The sequence below is a fragment of the Podarcis cretensis genome (genome assembly GCF_951804945.1).
Source record: "Podarcis cretensis genome assembly, chromosome: 3".
In the NCBI taxonomy this organism is placed as follows: Eukaryota; Metazoa; Chordata; class Lepidosauria; order Squamata; family Lacertidae; genus Podarcis; species Podarcis cretensis.
In genome coordinates this window covers 122,298,014-122,315,345 of record NC_137172.1, presented here as the reverse complement: position 1 = coordinate 122,315,345, position 17,332 = coordinate 122,298,014, and the positions used below count along the sequence as shown (strand labels likewise).

General features: G+C 47.7%; 1 protein-coding gene and 1 long non-coding RNA gene across 8 annotated transcripts in view; both read left to right on the top strand.

Moving 5' to 3' along the window:
* LOC307212742 overlaps positions 1 to 17,332 on the top strand; it is a 580,424-nt gene that overhangs the window by 467,524 nt on the left and 95,568 nt on the right. The gene's annotated exons all lie outside the window — the stretch shown is intronic.
* Positions 1 to 17,332, top strand: part of TFAP2B (transcription factor AP-2 beta) — a 70,436-nt gene that overhangs the window by 9,408 nt on the left and 43,696 nt on the right. For 4 of the 7 annotated variants that reach the window (XR_013837022.1, XM_079969948.1, XM_079969947.1 and 1 more), the window contains exons 3-4: positions 3,948 to 4,008; positions 15,538 to 15,600. Coding sequence is in view for 6 of the 7 variants with exons in the window: in XM_079969948.1 (XP_079826074.1) it covers positions 3,948 to 4,008; positions 15,538 to 15,600 (124 nt within the window). In the remaining variant the exon portion in view is untranslated. The remainder of the gene's footprint in view (positions 1 to 3,947; positions 4,009 to 15,537; positions 15,601 to 17,332) is intronic. The other 3 variants (XM_079969951.1, XM_079969950.1, XM_079969952.1) reach the window with 1 other exon arrangement.

Here is a 17,332-nt window from a genome sequence, read left to right as displayed (position 1 = left end):
AGTTATGATATATTCACGGCTGTATGCCATTAATATGTCTGCAGTTGCTCCCTATCTTTAATTGAAACTCGAGTATTCGTGATACCAAGTGTGATATATTGCACGACTTTATTTTTCATCCCCAGTAATATATTACGGGTTAATATTTGATGTAATGTTTTCTTGAAATACCTTATTCTCTCATTAAGCACATCAGTTCAGGTGTTCGCAGGCGAGCAAACTCACAGTCCAGGGAATCCAAAGTATTCGGATTTATGCAGTTTAAACGCTGCTATCGTAAATCAAACTGAAATCAACCAGAATTGCTTACAAAGTCGTGTTAATCGGAACAGGGGTGTTTCGCTTGGAATTGGTGGCTCTGAAGCCTTTGCAATAAGATTGCTTCGGCTTAACTGGTTTCTATATCAGATTTGCTTGAGGGTTTAAGATTCAAAACTACTCTTCCTCGCAGCAATCCTGAAGGCAATCCTGTATCCTTCTTACGCATCTGTGCGCAGAAGCCAGCCCCTTGAGTTTAGTGGGACTTTTCCCGTTAAGTAAGTGCACGCAGGCAGAGTTACATGGAAACCGGTCCCATTGTTAATGGACGGGACTGACTTCCGAGGCACCTATTAAAGGCCGATCACGGTCTCGCTGAAATCAATGCGCATTCGTTCCCCGTAAATCCCTTTCGAACTGAAGCGAGACCTGCACTGTAGGCTTTTCTTCCTTCCCACCCCCTCCATTTATTGTTCTCGGTATGTCAGGCGGCGATTGGAAAGTGTTAGCTTTTTTATTTAAAATAAATAAATAAATGTGTGCACTTTATAGCGGGGAATGTCCAAGACTGAATTCCACCCCCACCGTCTCTTCTGAGAGGCGCTGGGGATCCAAAGTTAACTTTGCACCCATGCAAAGTAACCCCTGCTATCACTTTTAACTAAAGAAGTCTAGTAATTAAAAGTCTGAGTTGTGTGTGAGTGTGCGTGTGCGTGTTTCCGCATGCAGTCCTAATTAAATCTTTACGATCCTCTCTGTGACTATTAACTGCCAGCATGCTGCGCGAATATCCTGTACAAAAACCCAGCAGGCGGCCGTAATTAGATCGAAAATCAGACAAGACTCTTCTCATTAACTACAACAGCTCAGGCGCGCTGCTGATGAGGAGGCGAGCAGCGGAGGGTGCGAGGAACAGGTTTCCAGGAGGAGCCCTGCCACCGCCATCTCCACCACCACCACCCACCGCGCCTCCCAGGAACTGCGCCCCTAGAGCACAGGCACGCCCTTCGGGGGCACTTAATCCGGATCAACGCCAAGCCCGCCCCTTTACCTGAGCGAAAGAGGATTAGAATCCCCATCCCTTGCAAGAGCTGCAGATGAGCACCAGGGGGTGGGCGCTGCCTCCAATGTTCTGCTCGCGAGCTTCCCAGCGAGACTCAAGCATGGCCACTTTTGGGGGGGACGGGTGTGTGTTCTTAGACGTCCAGCCGGGGTTGTTCAGGTGGGGAAGAACCGTTCCGAGCTAATTATTTTTTGTTTAGGGATTAGGGGCTTGTGACACCCTTCCCTTGCCCCCAATAAGGACGGAGAACATGCCCCGGCAAGTATTTATTCCCTTTGGTTGCATCTGTAAGATGAGAGACGCGGTCCAGCCGCTCGCTCTTTTACAGAGCCATCCTCGACGCGTTTTACTTTGAAGTAAAGGCACTGAACACAAAGCGAGATTTATGCCCGAGTAAGCGTGCGCAGGCTTGCCGCTTGGAAAGGGGGCGAAAGGAAGAAGCAGGACCCTCCCTATCCTTTTGTCTAGTGCTCTGTCCTGCGGTTATTTTTGAAGCTGAGGGCTAGCGGACGCTTCTCTGGCAAGCTCTCGGTGCCATGACCATTCGCGAGGACCCTAATTCCAAGCAAACGCGCTTAGCACTAGAGTCAGAGTGGCTGGCAAGAGACCGCTTGACCCAGTTACGCAGAAGCCCTTGAATGAAATCCTTCGCTGAGGCCATCTTCAGCAGAAGAGTCGGAAATGTTTGTTAGGTCGGTCACTGTTGCTTAGGCATAGAGAGCCCTAGGTTCTGTTCGCTCTAGACACCATGGCCTAGACTCAACAAGGTCCTCATTGGGAGAGCAAGTGAAATCATCGAGTTAGGCAGCATCAGCTCCGTTGAATTCAGTAGGTCATACCTCCGAGTAGACCTTGGCCGGACCACGCTGGTAAAACCTATGGAGAAACACCGACATTTAAACCCAGGCTCTGTGAAGTGGGAGGGTATGCAGGGAGGCAACCTCAGCCCAGTTTTGCTATACATTTTATATGAACTGATGCAAATTTATTTTCTTTCATTTGTCTTGGTAACCAAGTGGCTTTTGTTCGTCTGAGTAACGGTGAAGGTGGGGAGGAATCCTCTTCCTTCATAAGGAGTTTGAAACGCCTTATAGGACTCCCTTTATTCCATGGACTGACTTGTAGGTGCGCATCGCGGTAGCTGTGATGAGGAGGAACTCCTCTGCTGCTTTGAAGATTATGACAATATTTCCACTTACTAAGACTTACTAGGGTTGGGCAACAGGTGAAATTATCTTCAGTGGGGTGGGGGAATAAAGGCTGCACCTCCATGCATGCTAACTGGGAAGGAAATCCCATTAAACTGAGGCCCATCTTTCATAATACAGAGGACAAAGTCGGAGGCCTGGTCGTGCCTTGGACCGTACCACTTCAGGCTGCCGGGGGGGGGTGTTCCTATCCTGAAGAGCAATTCCCGCAGATAAATTTGTGCAGTGGAGAAGGATTCCAAGGTAGTCGTCTCCCCTCTGTGCTAGTTTTCTACGTCCGGGGACTTTCTTTAACCATGCGGCAGACCGTTACCACCTGTTGCCTTAAAGAGGTATGGTCCAAACACGGATTTGGCACTCTTATTCCAGAGAACCAGGCCAGGGTAGGATTTGCTTCCGAGCAAGCAGTAAGCAAAACCCAACCTTTTCTCCCCTTTGAGCCATAATCGGATCATGCAACCACACAGTACAAGAGCCTTCTGCAGTATCTCCTCCGTGTCCAACCATGCTCGCTCCTGGGCCAGAAGATTGTTTTTTAGTTGAAGAAAGACGTGCCATGATTACAAGTGTGGCTCCTAGATCATAGCGGGAAGGAGAAGGCTAGAGGGCCATAAAAAGAAATGGCTTCGATAGACAATCTATTTTAATCGCCTATCAGAGTATCAGTAAGTTGTTGTTCCCCGCCCCACCTTCGTTTCCTTCTCTCTCTCCCCCCCAAATATATGGAAATAAATGCGAGTTGCCCTTCTCCCTCTGCACAGGTAAGGAAGTTGTTCCAACAGAAGAACGACTGAAAGCGAAGATCTTGACAGCGTGGGCTTTAAATTAAACTTACTATGTGCTTTACTGCTCAGCCTTTACTTAAACTGGCAACCTAAAGCACGCTTACTCGGAAGTAAGCCCGATTGGGTTCAATAACATTTACTTATAAGTAAACATATAAGATCGGGTTGTTTCGAGATCGTAGACCTGGCTAAGAAAGTGTGTATTCCTAAATTTCAAGCAAACTCGCACAGAATTATTATATTGTGAATGTGCCCTATTTCAAATGGTCTTATTGTCTAACTAGGGCAAATAAAGGAATTTTTAAAAGCCTGAAGGAATAAAGTCGGTGTATTATTTAGCTTTTTTTTTTTTTAAGCAATAAAGAAGAAAAAGAAGCCCAGGTGTTTTGCACCTCTTTCTATTAGATCCTCTAATCTGGGAGCGCTTCATTGCCCTGTCGATTTAATAAGGAACGCCTCTCTTTCCCTAGTGAATTAATATAAATGGTAATAACAGGAATTCCAGATCCTGGGCTGACGTGATGTCGTGCGCGCGCTTGAGTGCATATGTTTATACCTACGTGTACGTTGTACTCTGCCGGCCAGTCAATTTGAATAGTGATACCCCCCTCCCCTTCTTTTTTGTATTCATAGTCAGTAGAAGATGCCAATAACAGCGGCATGAACTTGTTGGACCAGTCTGTCATCAAAAAAGGTATGGAAAACATTTCAATACTGTGTGTACGCGCGCGTATCTGTGGCATTTGTTTCACCGTTTGGGGACAATCGATAGTCCTTCCGAGTAATGAATATCCTTTTTCTACCTACTTGGAAGTACTTATTCCACTGGGGCTTACTCCCGAGTAAACGTGGATAGGATTGAATAGCACGTTTCACGTGGAAGAGACAAGACTACGTCAGTAGAAACAAAGAGAGAGAACAGAGGGATTAATAGAGGCAGATTTTCATAAGGAGGGAGGGTAACGGAAGCAAAACTCCCTACTGATCATGTGGACCACACTTGTAATCAATGAAATTTGCTTCCTGGGAACCACAGCTGTGATCCTAAGAACACGTCATGAGCCTAGGAATGTGCCTGGGAAGCAAACCAGTTTAATTGCGCAATGGGGCTTGTTCTCCAGTATGTCTACGAAGAATCCTAGCCTCGAGCTCTGTGCACATTAAGTTGGGAGTGAGCCCCATTGTAGCCATAGAAACTTCCGTCCCGGTAAGCATTCATAAGACCTGACTGCTGATTGGCTGTATCTCTGAAATTTCATGGAACCATTTTGTAGGCAAACGTTTTGAGGATTGTGATGTAAAAGCGGAATGAACGGATCTTGCATCTAAGTGAGGTTTACTTCCCTTGGTGTGGGAATGAAAGTTTTCCTAATTCTGGGATGTATCTCCCCTCCTCCACTCAGAAAGGGAAAGTCCAGTTGTGAAACGGCCAAAAATCATTTCATAGCTTCCACCCCCCCCCCGTCAATTCTCGTTTTGCGTAGAACAATGGCTCTGGCTAAATAAAAAAATTCCCATGATCCTTGGTGGTTGCGATTCGGGCCCCTTGTTTATATTGCCTCCATGCTGCTTGCCCAATGGAAGCATTGATTTTAAGGCTGAGCCTCATGCACAATTCACTTGGGAGTAAGTCTCATTGAACCCAGCGGACAACTCCTGAGTAAACGTGCACGGGTGTGGCAAGAGCTTGGTTGTAAGGGGTTTTCCCAGCCTGTGGACACGCACACACAAACACACACACACGCACGCCTGTCCTTCGGGAAAACATGGGATGGGGAGGGTTACGAATCGCACATGCTCCATTAAAAAACAAATCTACACATGCATACATGATTTAGTGTAAGTGTAGCTTCGCCCCATACTGTTAGAGGGAATGTGATATTAACAAATGTTTGCAATCTCTTGTACAGCTGTAAGCAAAATAATTAACTAATTAAACTAATTAAATGTAATTACAATAACTCATTTTGGGCGTATTGCAGCTGCTTCACCCTTTCCCCAGCTTCCCCCGCCTCCCGTTTGAATTTCGCTGACAGACTCTTGAAAACGTGGGACGATTACGGCGAAAAAGCAATAGACATTGAGCAGACCCTACTCAAAGAAGAGAGGGGTGCTAGATTTAATGATCTCCGGAATTACTATTGCTAGATCCAGTTCTGAACTGCGCAGGATGGGCATGGTAGCACTGGCTCTTCGGCGTCCTAAACTGCAGCCCCAATTGCCGGGGCTCGCCTTACCGTTAAGAACCACTCCGGCGAGCTCCCTAACAAAGCTCCCCCAGCCCTGAGCGGAAAGGAAACAGAAAGCTGTCTTAGACCCCGATTTTGAGAGTTCCTCGGAAACTCAAGGCTCCCGTCCCAAAATCTGCTTCTATAATCAAGGGAAAGGCGGCTTAAGGAACTAAGTTTAGGAGGACGTATTTACATGTGCTGAATGTGGTATCTCACTGAAGAAAGCTGAATGGAAAGGACGTGATTTGTTTCCTTAAAATCAAATCTGTGGCTCCAAGGTAGAGGTGGATTAGCGGCGGAGAGAAGAGCTGCGGGCCCTGTAATTTCTGCTGCTTTCATCATGATGCAAGGCTGCGTGTGGGCGCAGTCTCCCTGGCATAGGAGCCAATTCTGAGGGGCCTCGGCCCCCACAATAAAATATTTGAGGGAGCCGGGCCCCCACAAAGTTGATGGACATTCCCATTCAAATGGTGTGTGCGCGCACACTGCATTATATGGTCGATTATGTGGGGCGGGGCTTACCTGGGCCCCACAATATTTTATTCAAGTTGGCACTCCTGCTCCCCAGTAAGTCAAAATCCCGATGGGACCGGATCCTACTGGTTTTAGTGCAGGTGACTTTTACCCAGTTACGTAGAACTCAGCCCCACAGATGCGGGCGGGACCTGCTCGCGAGTAAAGGTCCATAGAATTACTGCTGCCTTTATGGGAAATCCTAAACTGGAATGAAGCGAAAAGGAAGGGCACAGTTCTGTTCATGATTTCAGGTGGCACTTGGGAGCAGAGCAGACAGCCCCCTTCAGCTGACTGGCTCAGGCAGGAAAGGTAGATTGCAGGTAGATTGGTCTGCCACCATGGAGCTCATAAGCGCGTTGCTTTTTCTCGGGTCCTCTTCGTTAACTGATAGCCCAGCTTCAGCCTTGGCGCACTTCGCTTGCTTCCTTCAGCCGGTGCTCTCTTCCATTGCCTTGAATGGCAGTAGGATCTCTCCTGGGTTGCACCGTTACAGCCCAGTCTTATAGCATAAGTCTCCTCCGAAGTCAGAGTACTTATTAATAACTTGCTCGGGAGGGAAGTAACTGCATATTTTATAGAACGGCGTGTCGTATAAATTTCGATAATGAGCAAACCAATCAATTTAAGGCCGCGGCGCTAAACAACCGAAGCCAATGAAACAACTAAGTAAATGTGATTGAGGTTGAGGGATTATATATCCTCCAAAGGTTGTTGGACGCCCTCTCGCATCGGCCCCAGCCAGCATGGCCAATGTCTAGAGATGATCATCATCATTTATGACTTGTACCACTGCGAATTGGAGTCGGACGGCATCCGCGGACACCACGTTGACAACCCCGGCTATTGTCGCCTTTTGCTAGCGAAGTCAGTCCAGTCGAACTTAGTCCTAAAGAGTCCTTTCCTCCTGCTCCGGTGTATGTGCGCGCGCGCGCACGCGTGCTGCATAATATTGTCTAACAAATCTCTCTACATAGGAGCCAACTCCTAGAGGTCAAGGAGTATTTGCCCCCTGCCCCCCAAGTTGATTGGCATTGCTTTTCAAATGGTGTGCGTGCACCGCGTCATGTGATCGATTATGCAGGGCGGGGTTTACCTGCCCCCCCCCCATATATTTTATTCAAGTTGATTACTGGTAGCACGATCTTAAGCATTTTCGGTTATATTGCCTTTCTTGTCACCTCTACTGAGAAGTGAGCTTCTTGAGTTCAGTGGGGCTCACTTATTGGAAGCCATAGTAACTGCGTTAGAATCACTGCCCAGAATCCCATTCACTACTCATAGGAGAGCGTCCTGTTTTTAAAATCAGATGTGTGGACGACTTCCCACACTTTCTGTACACACAATTCAAAAGTCTTGGGAATTCAGTGTTTTCCTTCCAGTGAGCCTTGTCTGAAATCCATTCCCAGAAATATGGCTGGACAGGTTTCTAGTAGCAAAACAGCGAAAGGCCTAGGGGCATTTGTGGCTGCCTGTCCTTAAGCAGATCCTGGGAAGAGGGAAGCTGCGCAGATAGTTGTGGCAGGGAGAAGGCCGCTCTCTTTCTTCTGGCTGGAACCTAATGCCGAAGGGATCGTTGCAGCTGCAACCCTCTCTGCTACGTGTGAACGGATAGAAAAGTGGAGTGACGCTTCCTATTTCACACAGAGCGGTGCCCATTTTTCTAGGCAAAAATATCCCAGTGACAAAGGAGATGCGATATGGAGATAAATTATTAACACACTCAGCTCATCCCTTAGCGCCCACGTCTTACGATCTTTGAGGCCTATGAAAGTAATGGCGATATCTGTCATCTTTTATTGCCACGCTGGTCCCAGTGTGTGACACTCCCCCCTTTTTTTTTTCTTAGCGTGAGAAGGGAGGAGAGGAAAGGCGACACGGTAACCCTCTTCGTTCCCTCTAGCCGTCTGTTTAAAACCTTGGTACCAACCAGAATAAAATTCAGTTCACATCTCCACCTTGCACACATCCGGCTGGTGGTAACCTCCACTGGAACTGGGTGGCTGAGAGAGGAGGTTCGCATGTGCGTGCTTGATTCTGAATTGCGGGGAGGCCTGGTGGAAGAAGCCCCTGTGGACAAATGGCGCATCTCACCCGCAAACACGCAGTTCCGTTTCAATTCAGATAGTTCACACGTGCAGCTGCAATAATAATAATAATAATAATAATAATAATAATAATAATAATAATAATAATAATATAATAATAATAATAATAATAATAATAATAATAATAATAATAATTTATTATTTCTATGCCGCCCATCTGACTGGGTTGCCTCAGCCACTCTGGGCAGTTCCCAACAACAAACAAAAAGTAAAAGCTCAATACAACACACACTAAAAACTTCCCTGAACAGGGCTGCAAGGCAGAAAGCGTGGCGTGAATAATCAGCAATGTATTTGAACGAATAAATCAGTCCTCAATACCCAATAAACTTGCTTTCGGATCTGGGTTCGAAACTCTCTGCCTGCTTGCCTAGTTTCTTTTGAAGCAGTAGCAGCGGCAGCAACAAAAACCAAACCTGACCTGCGTGTGCCGTCGAGCCTCTGTTGTGTTACATACTTCAGAGTCCGATGGCTGGTTCTGCTGAAGGCCCCATGAATTTAATTTAATTTGCAATCCTAACCCCGTTTGCCCGGCTGAATTCAGTAGGAAGTAGTAGACATCGTCGCTTCCATAGGGACTTCAGCCTTAAGCAAACTTACTAGAGCGCGAATCCCACTGAGTTTAGTAGGAGCTTACTTTGTAGTAAAAGTGCGTTGGGTCGAATTGTTAATTTAATCTAGGACTACTTTTCATAGTCAAGTTCTGTCTTCCTCGTGTGTCGTCTTTTAATTGTTTATTTTTATTTCGTCCTTCCTTCCTTCTCTATCTACTAATCTTGAACTGAAGTAAACAGATGGGTTGTCTATACTCCTCTCTCTCCCCCCGACCTCGCTGTTTCCTGGCTGAGGCGCTTGACTCCGTCGCAGAAACACAATATGTTGTGAGCAGCACACTGTCTCGCTCCCTCCCTCCCTCCCTCTTCTCTCGTTATGTTTGCGATCTGGGCTTCCTTGACATTTCTGAGGTAATTTAGTTAAGAGGAAATGAGTTGTTCCCAGTAGAGAGAGCAAACGAGTGGAGTGGAGGTAGCCAGCGTGATAAATGGCTCTTTCATTTGGAGATCTCCAGAGCTCGTTTAAGGCTAATTTTCTGTATTAGCCCCCTTTGAGCTATTAATGCAATAGGCAGGGACCGTGGCCCCTTGTCTCTGAGCTGCCCCATTAGAGCCAGCATTAAGCTGCCAAGCCGGATCTCCGTTGCTGGGGTGCTGGTGAGGCTATAATGAAAGGTGCTTTTTGCAAAAAAAAAAAGGAAAAGAAAAGAAAAGAAAGACAAAAATGAAGAAAACGGGGGGAGGGAGAAGCAGTTCCTAATCTAAAGTGGCAGAGGGTGGTTAATACGATTTGAAGGGGGCTGGTCAATGAGCAATCAATAAAGTAATAATGAGAGGGATGCGCTACATTAACAGGCTAAAAATCCAACGAGACATTAAAAAATCATTCGTAACTCTTATTTCCATTAAGGCAGGCGGAGGGAGGCGGAGGCGGCGGCAGTCCCAGCTTTAGAGAGCAGTAAGCGCAAAGGGTGACAACGCAGAATCCTTTCCACGAAAGTGGAGTTTGAGATTCCGTCGCGCCCTGCGATGTTCTGCAGTCAAATCCTCAGCAGAAAACCCTGCTGCTAACGGAGGCCCTCCCAAGTCACACACTTCGGGACTGCAGCTTTTGCGACCGGAGCGTTTGCACATTGAGCGAATTGATGGCAGCCCCTCCCACCCCCCACCCTCAGAGGTGAAATGCGGATTGGAGGCCATTCAAGTCCAACTCTAGAACAAGCAACCCTGGAAACACCCCTGAGCAAACTTCACCACGTCTTTTAACTTGTTTTACTTTATAGCGAACCTAATTGTTTCTTAGTAGAGCTTACTTCTGATTTGGAGACTATTTCCATAAGGTTAAGAGTAACTAAGCATTGCAGAGGGTTGGACTAGATGATCCTTGGTCGTCCCTTCCAAACACTTATGATTCGATAATCCGGGTTACCTGAGTTGCCAGACGCACGCTCTGCTGGGGCGGGGAGATGTATGAACCCTTCGCCAAGGCAGACATTAAATATTAGCAACGGCCAACGCGGAGCAGGATCACCCAGCGGCTCGAATGGCTTTTCAAACACCGGCATTGAGGGTGGGGCACATTGGCTAAAAGGCTGGATGAAACGATGTTTTGATTATGCACGGAGCGGTAAAGCGGGGAAGAGGGGGGTCCCTGTCCCCGTCGCCTCTGGGTGGAGTCTGTCGGAAGTGCGGAGCCGCGTTGAGGGAGACTCGCTGCAAGGCTTTCCTAAAGGATCGCGTCGCGTGATACGGATTCTCTCCCATCTCTGCAGACTTCATGGCTGGTGGCTGCTCCACCCTCATGACTTTGCTGAACCCGAGGGCTTGGTAGTTTATTAGGCTGTTTTGGATGTGGCTAGTAGGAAGCCCTCTCCCACTTGAAATTGTCACTGGCAGTTACTTCGGGATCAATATGTAGATAATTGGACCTCAAAGCGCCAAACGCATCCCAGCTGCAGATGCGTGGGATCGTATCCTGACGCCCCACGGTGGGCAAACCCCTGGGAATCCAACGGGGAACTGTCCTCCACCCCTCTCGCATTTTTTTCTTCTGCGTGGCGAGCGCAATTGCAGTTTTAGAACACACAGACACATATAACGTACATTCAATGCACGCAAGAATCCTGGCAACCTTAGACCAGTGTTTCCCAACCTTGTGCCTCCAGCTGTTTTTGAACTACAACTCCCATCATCCCTGACTAGCAAGACCAGTGGCAAGGGGTGATGGGAATTGTAGTCCAAAAACAGCTGGAGGCACAAGGTTGGGAAACACTGCCTTAGACTTACAATTCCCGGTACCGATAGCAAACCATAGTTCCCAGGATTCTTTGAGGAAAGTCGTGCCCTTTAAATGTGCGTTGGCTGTGCTTGATTTATGGTGTAAAGCGCAGGAAGTGGCCAATACGAGGGACCTGAGCAGTTGGAAGCTATTCTAAGAAGTAGTGTGCAGGGATGGACCCTCTGGTTGGTTCAGCAGTGGTCAAGACTTTCACGAAAGAAGTCCACACATTATATGTATAGATAAGATTAGATACCATTTTGCAAGGAACGGTGAAGGGAAAATACCTTTCTGGGCCATCGGCTACTATTAATTCCCCTTCGAGAAAAATCGCTTTTGAATGCAGCGGGGCAGGTACGGCGGGTCAAAGCTTAACTCTTTTTGCCCGGGAGACATTCCAAGGCTGCCTTTTGGGATCCAGTTGAATGCAGCGCTTTATGTTGACGCCCTTGTCCAACCCGTGTGAAAAGGGCAAGGGGCGTCTTGAACTTGCCGATTGTAGCGATTTATCACTTGATATCCCCCCCCCCACGAGCGGGGAGGCGGGTTTGTAGGCCTGCCTGAAACCTGTTTGCAGGAGTAGCACCACGCCTGCCCAAAGCCCAGAGCTAAAGAGCTGCCAGCTAAAGAGAAGGGAGAGGCAAATTTGGAGTACAGTAGAGAGAGAGAGGGACAGAGAGAGCTGACCGCATCGGGCAAATATTTGCTAAAATCGCTTGAGCTTTTTGCCAGTCATTTCAACGAAACTCAGAACATGCAAAAACTGAACTGAGTCGAGAAGGAACTTCCTCCGTTTTCTTCCAGCTGTTGAGTAGTGCGGTTTAAGGCCGCGTGAGATCCTCGGCAGGTCTTTACAGGGGGCTAAATCCCATTGCGATATTCTAGGCAAGTCTTTTAGGATGGCACTATAAACTGCTTAAATCGAAATAACTGGACAGATTAATTCCATTCAGTGAAAATGGGTTTAACATTAAAGTTTTCCGGAGCTGAAGGTTTGTAGCCTCCCACGACTGGAAACATACTTTTTTTTTGGTCCTAGAAGAGACACAATAATATAAAATAGGGAAATAAACCTCTCTGTGTCGTTAGCGGTTGATGTGAGGAAACCTGCCAGCAGATTTACAAAGCGAAGCAGGGTCTTCGGGTATGGTTTCAAATTGGATGGGGAACCGTGTGTGGATGTTCCTGCACCACAGGGGTTGGGCCAGATGACCTCTGGAGTCCCGTCCAACGCTGTGATTCTATATTTATGTGTTTTTGCAGCTTGGCTTGGAAGTAAATGTTTATTTACACCGAAGAAATGCTTTCCATCAGGGCTGTTTAGCACGTGTCCTCCAGAGGCTGACGGACTTCAGCTCCCAGCACCCTCAGCCGTGGTGGCCCGTGGTCGGGTCTGCTGGGAGTTGGAGGGCACAGCCTTGGTTTCCTTGGGCCTTGCTGGAATATTTTCTTCCGAGAAATGTGTGCGCCACGTGGGATTGAAGGCCAAGCCTTTGAACACTTAACTGGCCGTTGAAACCCGCGGGACTCACTTCTCAGCAAGTATCCAAAGGATATCCAAAGGACCGACCTCCAAGTACACTTGTCTATTCAAAAGAGGGAAACTTTCGGATTATTGCGCGCTCATTACTCGACACAAACAGATTTTAAAGAGACTCCCAGATAAATTAGCACAATCCGCTTGCTGGCTACTGGCCCGATTTATTTTAAGAGGATTCCTCGGGAGCAAATGGGTCGTGGCTTGGGGTGTTGCTCCAGAAAACACCCACATTACATAAGAACAATTCCACGATTCCAAACCCTAATTAAGTGCGGTTTTTTTAACGTATGATTAATATATAAAACGAAAATAAACAAACTCAGAAGTGCCATAAATATAGGCTTGTGATTCTATCACAAGGTATTTGGGAGCCCCATTGCTCTGGAATCGCACCCTTTTAGTTTGTTTGTTTGTTTGTTTGCTTGCTTGCTCTCTGTTGTGTGGGAGCAACCCAAAGCAGAACCGATTTTCTTTTCTCCCTGCCCGCCCAGCCTTAATATATGCGTGGAAAATGGTAAACATGTAAAGAAGCGAAAGTTTCACGCTGGGTTGCTGCACGCTCCATTTCCTTGCCGTTTCCTGCTGTCGTTTCAAAGCGATCTTGCTCGACTAAGAGCTCCCGTTTTCGGGAACAGGATTGTCGTTCATAATTACTAGCAAACCAAGCGGCTACTGCGGCTCCCTCGCTCCTATTGAGAAGCTCACGAGAAAGGGAGGAGGGGAGGGAGAAAGAGGGGGAGCGAAGCGGGGAGGGCGGTCCCTTCCTTCTGTTAGAAATTAAAACAAAAGCACCCACCTCGGTTATAATATTACACCGGAGTGGCAGCGGGAGGAAACGGTCTCAAGGACACGCGAGAGGAAAAGGCTCTTGGGTTTGAGAGAGGGGGGGGGGTGTCCCTTGCCGGCTACAGCAGCCCAACCAAAGGATGTAGTGGCTCAAGGGGAGGGGGTCGCTGTAAATCGCCTTGAGACCTTGTCAGGGAAAAAGGCGGGGTATAAATAAAGGTAAAGGGGACCCCTGACCATTAGGTCCATTCGTGGCCGACTCTGGGGTTGCGGCGCTCATCTGGCTTTACTGGCCGAGGGAGCCGGCGTACAGCTTCCAGGTCATGTGGCCAGCATGACTAAGCCGCTTCTGACGAACCAGAGTAGCACATGGAAACGCCGTTTACCTTCCCGCTGAAGCGGTACCTATTTATTTACTTGCACGTGCTTTCGAACTGCTAGGTTGGGAGGAGCAGGGACCGAGGAATGGGAGCTCACCCAGTTGCGGGGATTCAAACCGCCAACCTTCTGACTGGCAAGTCCTAGGCTCTGTGGTTTAACCCACAGCGCCACCCGCGTCCCAGGGGTATAAATAAATATGTGCTAATGATAATGATAATACGTGGAAGAAAAGCTGCAACTCCCCTCCCCCATCCGCTCCTCAATCTTGGTGACCTTTACTTGGGAGGAAATTCCATTGACTTATAAAGAAAGTAGATGACTAGCCAGGAACATGGATTTGCTCTGACGGAAAGACCTCGCTGAGTTCTGTGGGGGCTGTTGCAAAGTGTGTCTGGGTTGATGGCCTTACGGAATGGGTGGCGGATTCAGCCGGGGAGTTGCAGGTTGGGGTCACTTCCGGACGCCGCTCTGGTGGCCGGCACAGTTCCCTGCAGCTAATAATGTTGGCGCTGAGGAAAGAGGCTGTGCAAAACCTCTCTCTCTCTCTCGTGTGCTAGTTTACCCAATGCAGAGCGATGGGGTTACTTTGGGGAGCATTCGGAAACGGCACACCCAGCCACACTTCGGCAACTGAAATGATACCAGTCCGGAATTCCAGTTCTTCCCTCCTTAACGATCCTTAATATTTTATGGGAAGTAAATTCTATTGCATTCAATGGCTACAGAGAAGTAAAACAGATGTTAATAATACTGCAGACCCAGCGAGGAGCCAACTGAGCTCTGTCCATGCTCAGAGTCACTCTGCCTCTGAAAAGTTTCGGGGCTGAGCGCTAGCATCAGAAACAGTCAGTAGTTTGAGCTAACCGAAGAGCCCTGCTGGATCGGGCCCAAGGCCTGTCTAGTCCCTTATCCTGTTCTCATACTAGCCAGCCAGATGCCTATGGGAAGCCGTCAAGGAGGACCAGAGCACAACAGATCCTCCCCATTTGTGGTTCGCTGCAACTGGTGTTCAGGGACAGTGGAGGTACCATGGCTGGGAGCGTAAAATTGTTGCTACGCTGAACTCAAGAACAAAATTAAGCTCCTCTGGATCATCGTAATCATCATCAACAACAACAACAACAACAACAACAACAACAACAACAACAACAACAAGTGGAGGAGGCATTTAGGTTAAAATTAATCATGAGCTGTGTGCTTTCGCTGTTCGTTGTGCCGCCTACGCCCCCGCTCTTGTGCACCTAATGGGTATATCTTGAGTAACTGAAATCTCCAAATTGCATTACATTTGGCAATAGCTTTAATATAAAAGTAATTATACAGATCTGGATAACTCGATCCCTATAGTTTCTTCCATGGGAGGCTCACTTTTTCCTTTTCTTTCCATTTTCCCTTTCAAAAAGAGAGAGAAGAATTAGGTAATTTACAAAAGATGGACTGGAGATTAGAGCGCACATCTCCGGAGCTATGAAATTGCAATGGATACAGTTATCTCGCCCTTTACTAAAGGGCTGCTTCTTTCAAAGGGACTGTAGCAACAACAAGAAGAAGCAGCCAGGCGCCATAATACCTGTTAGACGGTACCTACCTGGGAAAATGCTATGAAATGCATTCGCTTCAGTTATATAAGCGGGCAAAGCGACAAGTGCAATATCTGTTTAAACTCCCCTTGCACTCCAGTCCCGATCAGATCTACTTAGAGGCAAGTTCCGTTCATTTTAATGAAGGTCCCTCTTGTGACTTAGGATCGCAGCCTCTGACTCAGATGAATATTTTCTTTACATCAAGTAGAGTGTGTGTGTTCTTGTTTTGTTTTTTTCCCTCATGTCCAGCCCGATCCTATGTATGTTTACTCGGAAGTAAGTCCCAGTGTGTTCAACGGCGCTTACTCCCAGGTAAGTATGCACAGGGTTGCAGCCTGAATGGTCTACTTACTTGGAGGATGGGTTTGATGAGACACTGGCATCCAGATCCACCGCCCAGTTGGCTGCAGGACTCGCGCTCCGACCTCAACACATTTAATTGGAAGCACATCCCCACGTAAGGAAAGGGTGAAAAGGATCCTGGACGTGAGAATGGTCCCAACCAAATTAAGCAACTGGGGAGAAAGTGCGGTTGGGGTTAGGGTGGGGTTGGGGCGCCTTTTGGAGCCCTTGCTCCCCGGAGACAAGTTTAGGATGCAGGCTGCTGGACCCTTGGATCTGGTCTTCTGGTCACTTATTTTAATTTAACCGCCCCCACCCCGCAAAGTAAGTCCCATTGTCTTGGACTGACTTCCAGGTAAGGCTGCAATCCTGTGCATGCTTCTCTGGTAGCAAGTCCTATCGAACGTGGTGGGACTTGCTTCCGAGTAAATATGTATAGGGATCAGGCTTCGTAAGAGTACTCAGTTCCAACGCAAGTCCTCTAAAGCTGAAAAAAACTGTTTCCTGAATGTATTCCTTCAGCCACAACCCAAGAAATGTAGGATACCTGCTGCTAACAATTATGGCAAGATACTTCCAGATTTCACAATGCATGAAAGATGAGCAGCGTTAGGAATAGGGCATCTTTCTAGTTTTGCTATGGTCTTATTGTAAACCGCCCTGTGATCCTCCGATGAAGGGCGGTATAGAAATTTAACAAACCAGCGAACCCCACCAGCAGCGTCCTCGTAGTAGTGGCTGTCCTGGAGACAGGCTACCTCTTTCTGCTGAAGACAAGGGGGCAGAACTGCGTCTCAGGCTCTTTCATTTACATCCCTGTCCTTCTAAAACTCTTCCGGGCAGACGAATGGTTTGTTGGCAAGCGCGTCTGAGAACACTGAGGCTCAGACCTATAGAGTTGGCTGCGATTCCAGCTGTAAATATTTTTCAGCGCCTATTAAAAATGCTTCTCGGTCGATAAAAGGGAGGGGGCGCTGCCACTTGTAGAATAAGGTTGAGACCCACCCCCGCCCGCCGCAGTAAACTAGTGAGGCTTGCTTGGGAGTAAATCTGTGTAGACCTGCCCTGTAAGGGTGCGGGTTCCTCGTGTGAGGATGCAACTAAAAAGCAAGTGGTGTGTAAGGGGGTCGTCTTCGTTTTAAAAATGGGACCCCTTTCTCTGGGCGTGACCATGTTGTTGCGCTGCCAGTGAGAGCTGCTGTGACTTCCTTGCCACGCCACTTAAGCGGCCGGGGGCGACAGAGGCTGAAGGCGGTTAGGATGGGGGTCTTTGCCGAGGACGGCCAGCAAAACTCACCCCCAGACTTGTTTTAGGCCTGGTCAGCCGAGATCCCAAGGCTGCTGCTAACACTCTGTTTGATGAGATTGGACCTTTTTCGTTTCTTTCTGATTAAATGCCTTCTGTGATTTTGATATTTTATTTTCTGGTCATGGAAGCCGTTCAGGAGCCCTGACAGACCGAGGAGCTAATATAAAAAATTCTAAAATGCAGAGGTATTAAAAGGGAGGGGAGGGAGATTCATTCTAAATACATCTCTTGGAAGGAAGTTCTGGTGAGGACTTAAAGAATGCTAGTAAAAATCAAGTTTAGGACCCAGCTGAAAGATTTACGAGACCCCTAGGACTTGTTTTACAAAGCCGATAATAAGGTCTAGAAGATGCAGGTTAATAATGAAGATAGTCCCTAAGAGCATGTGCAGAG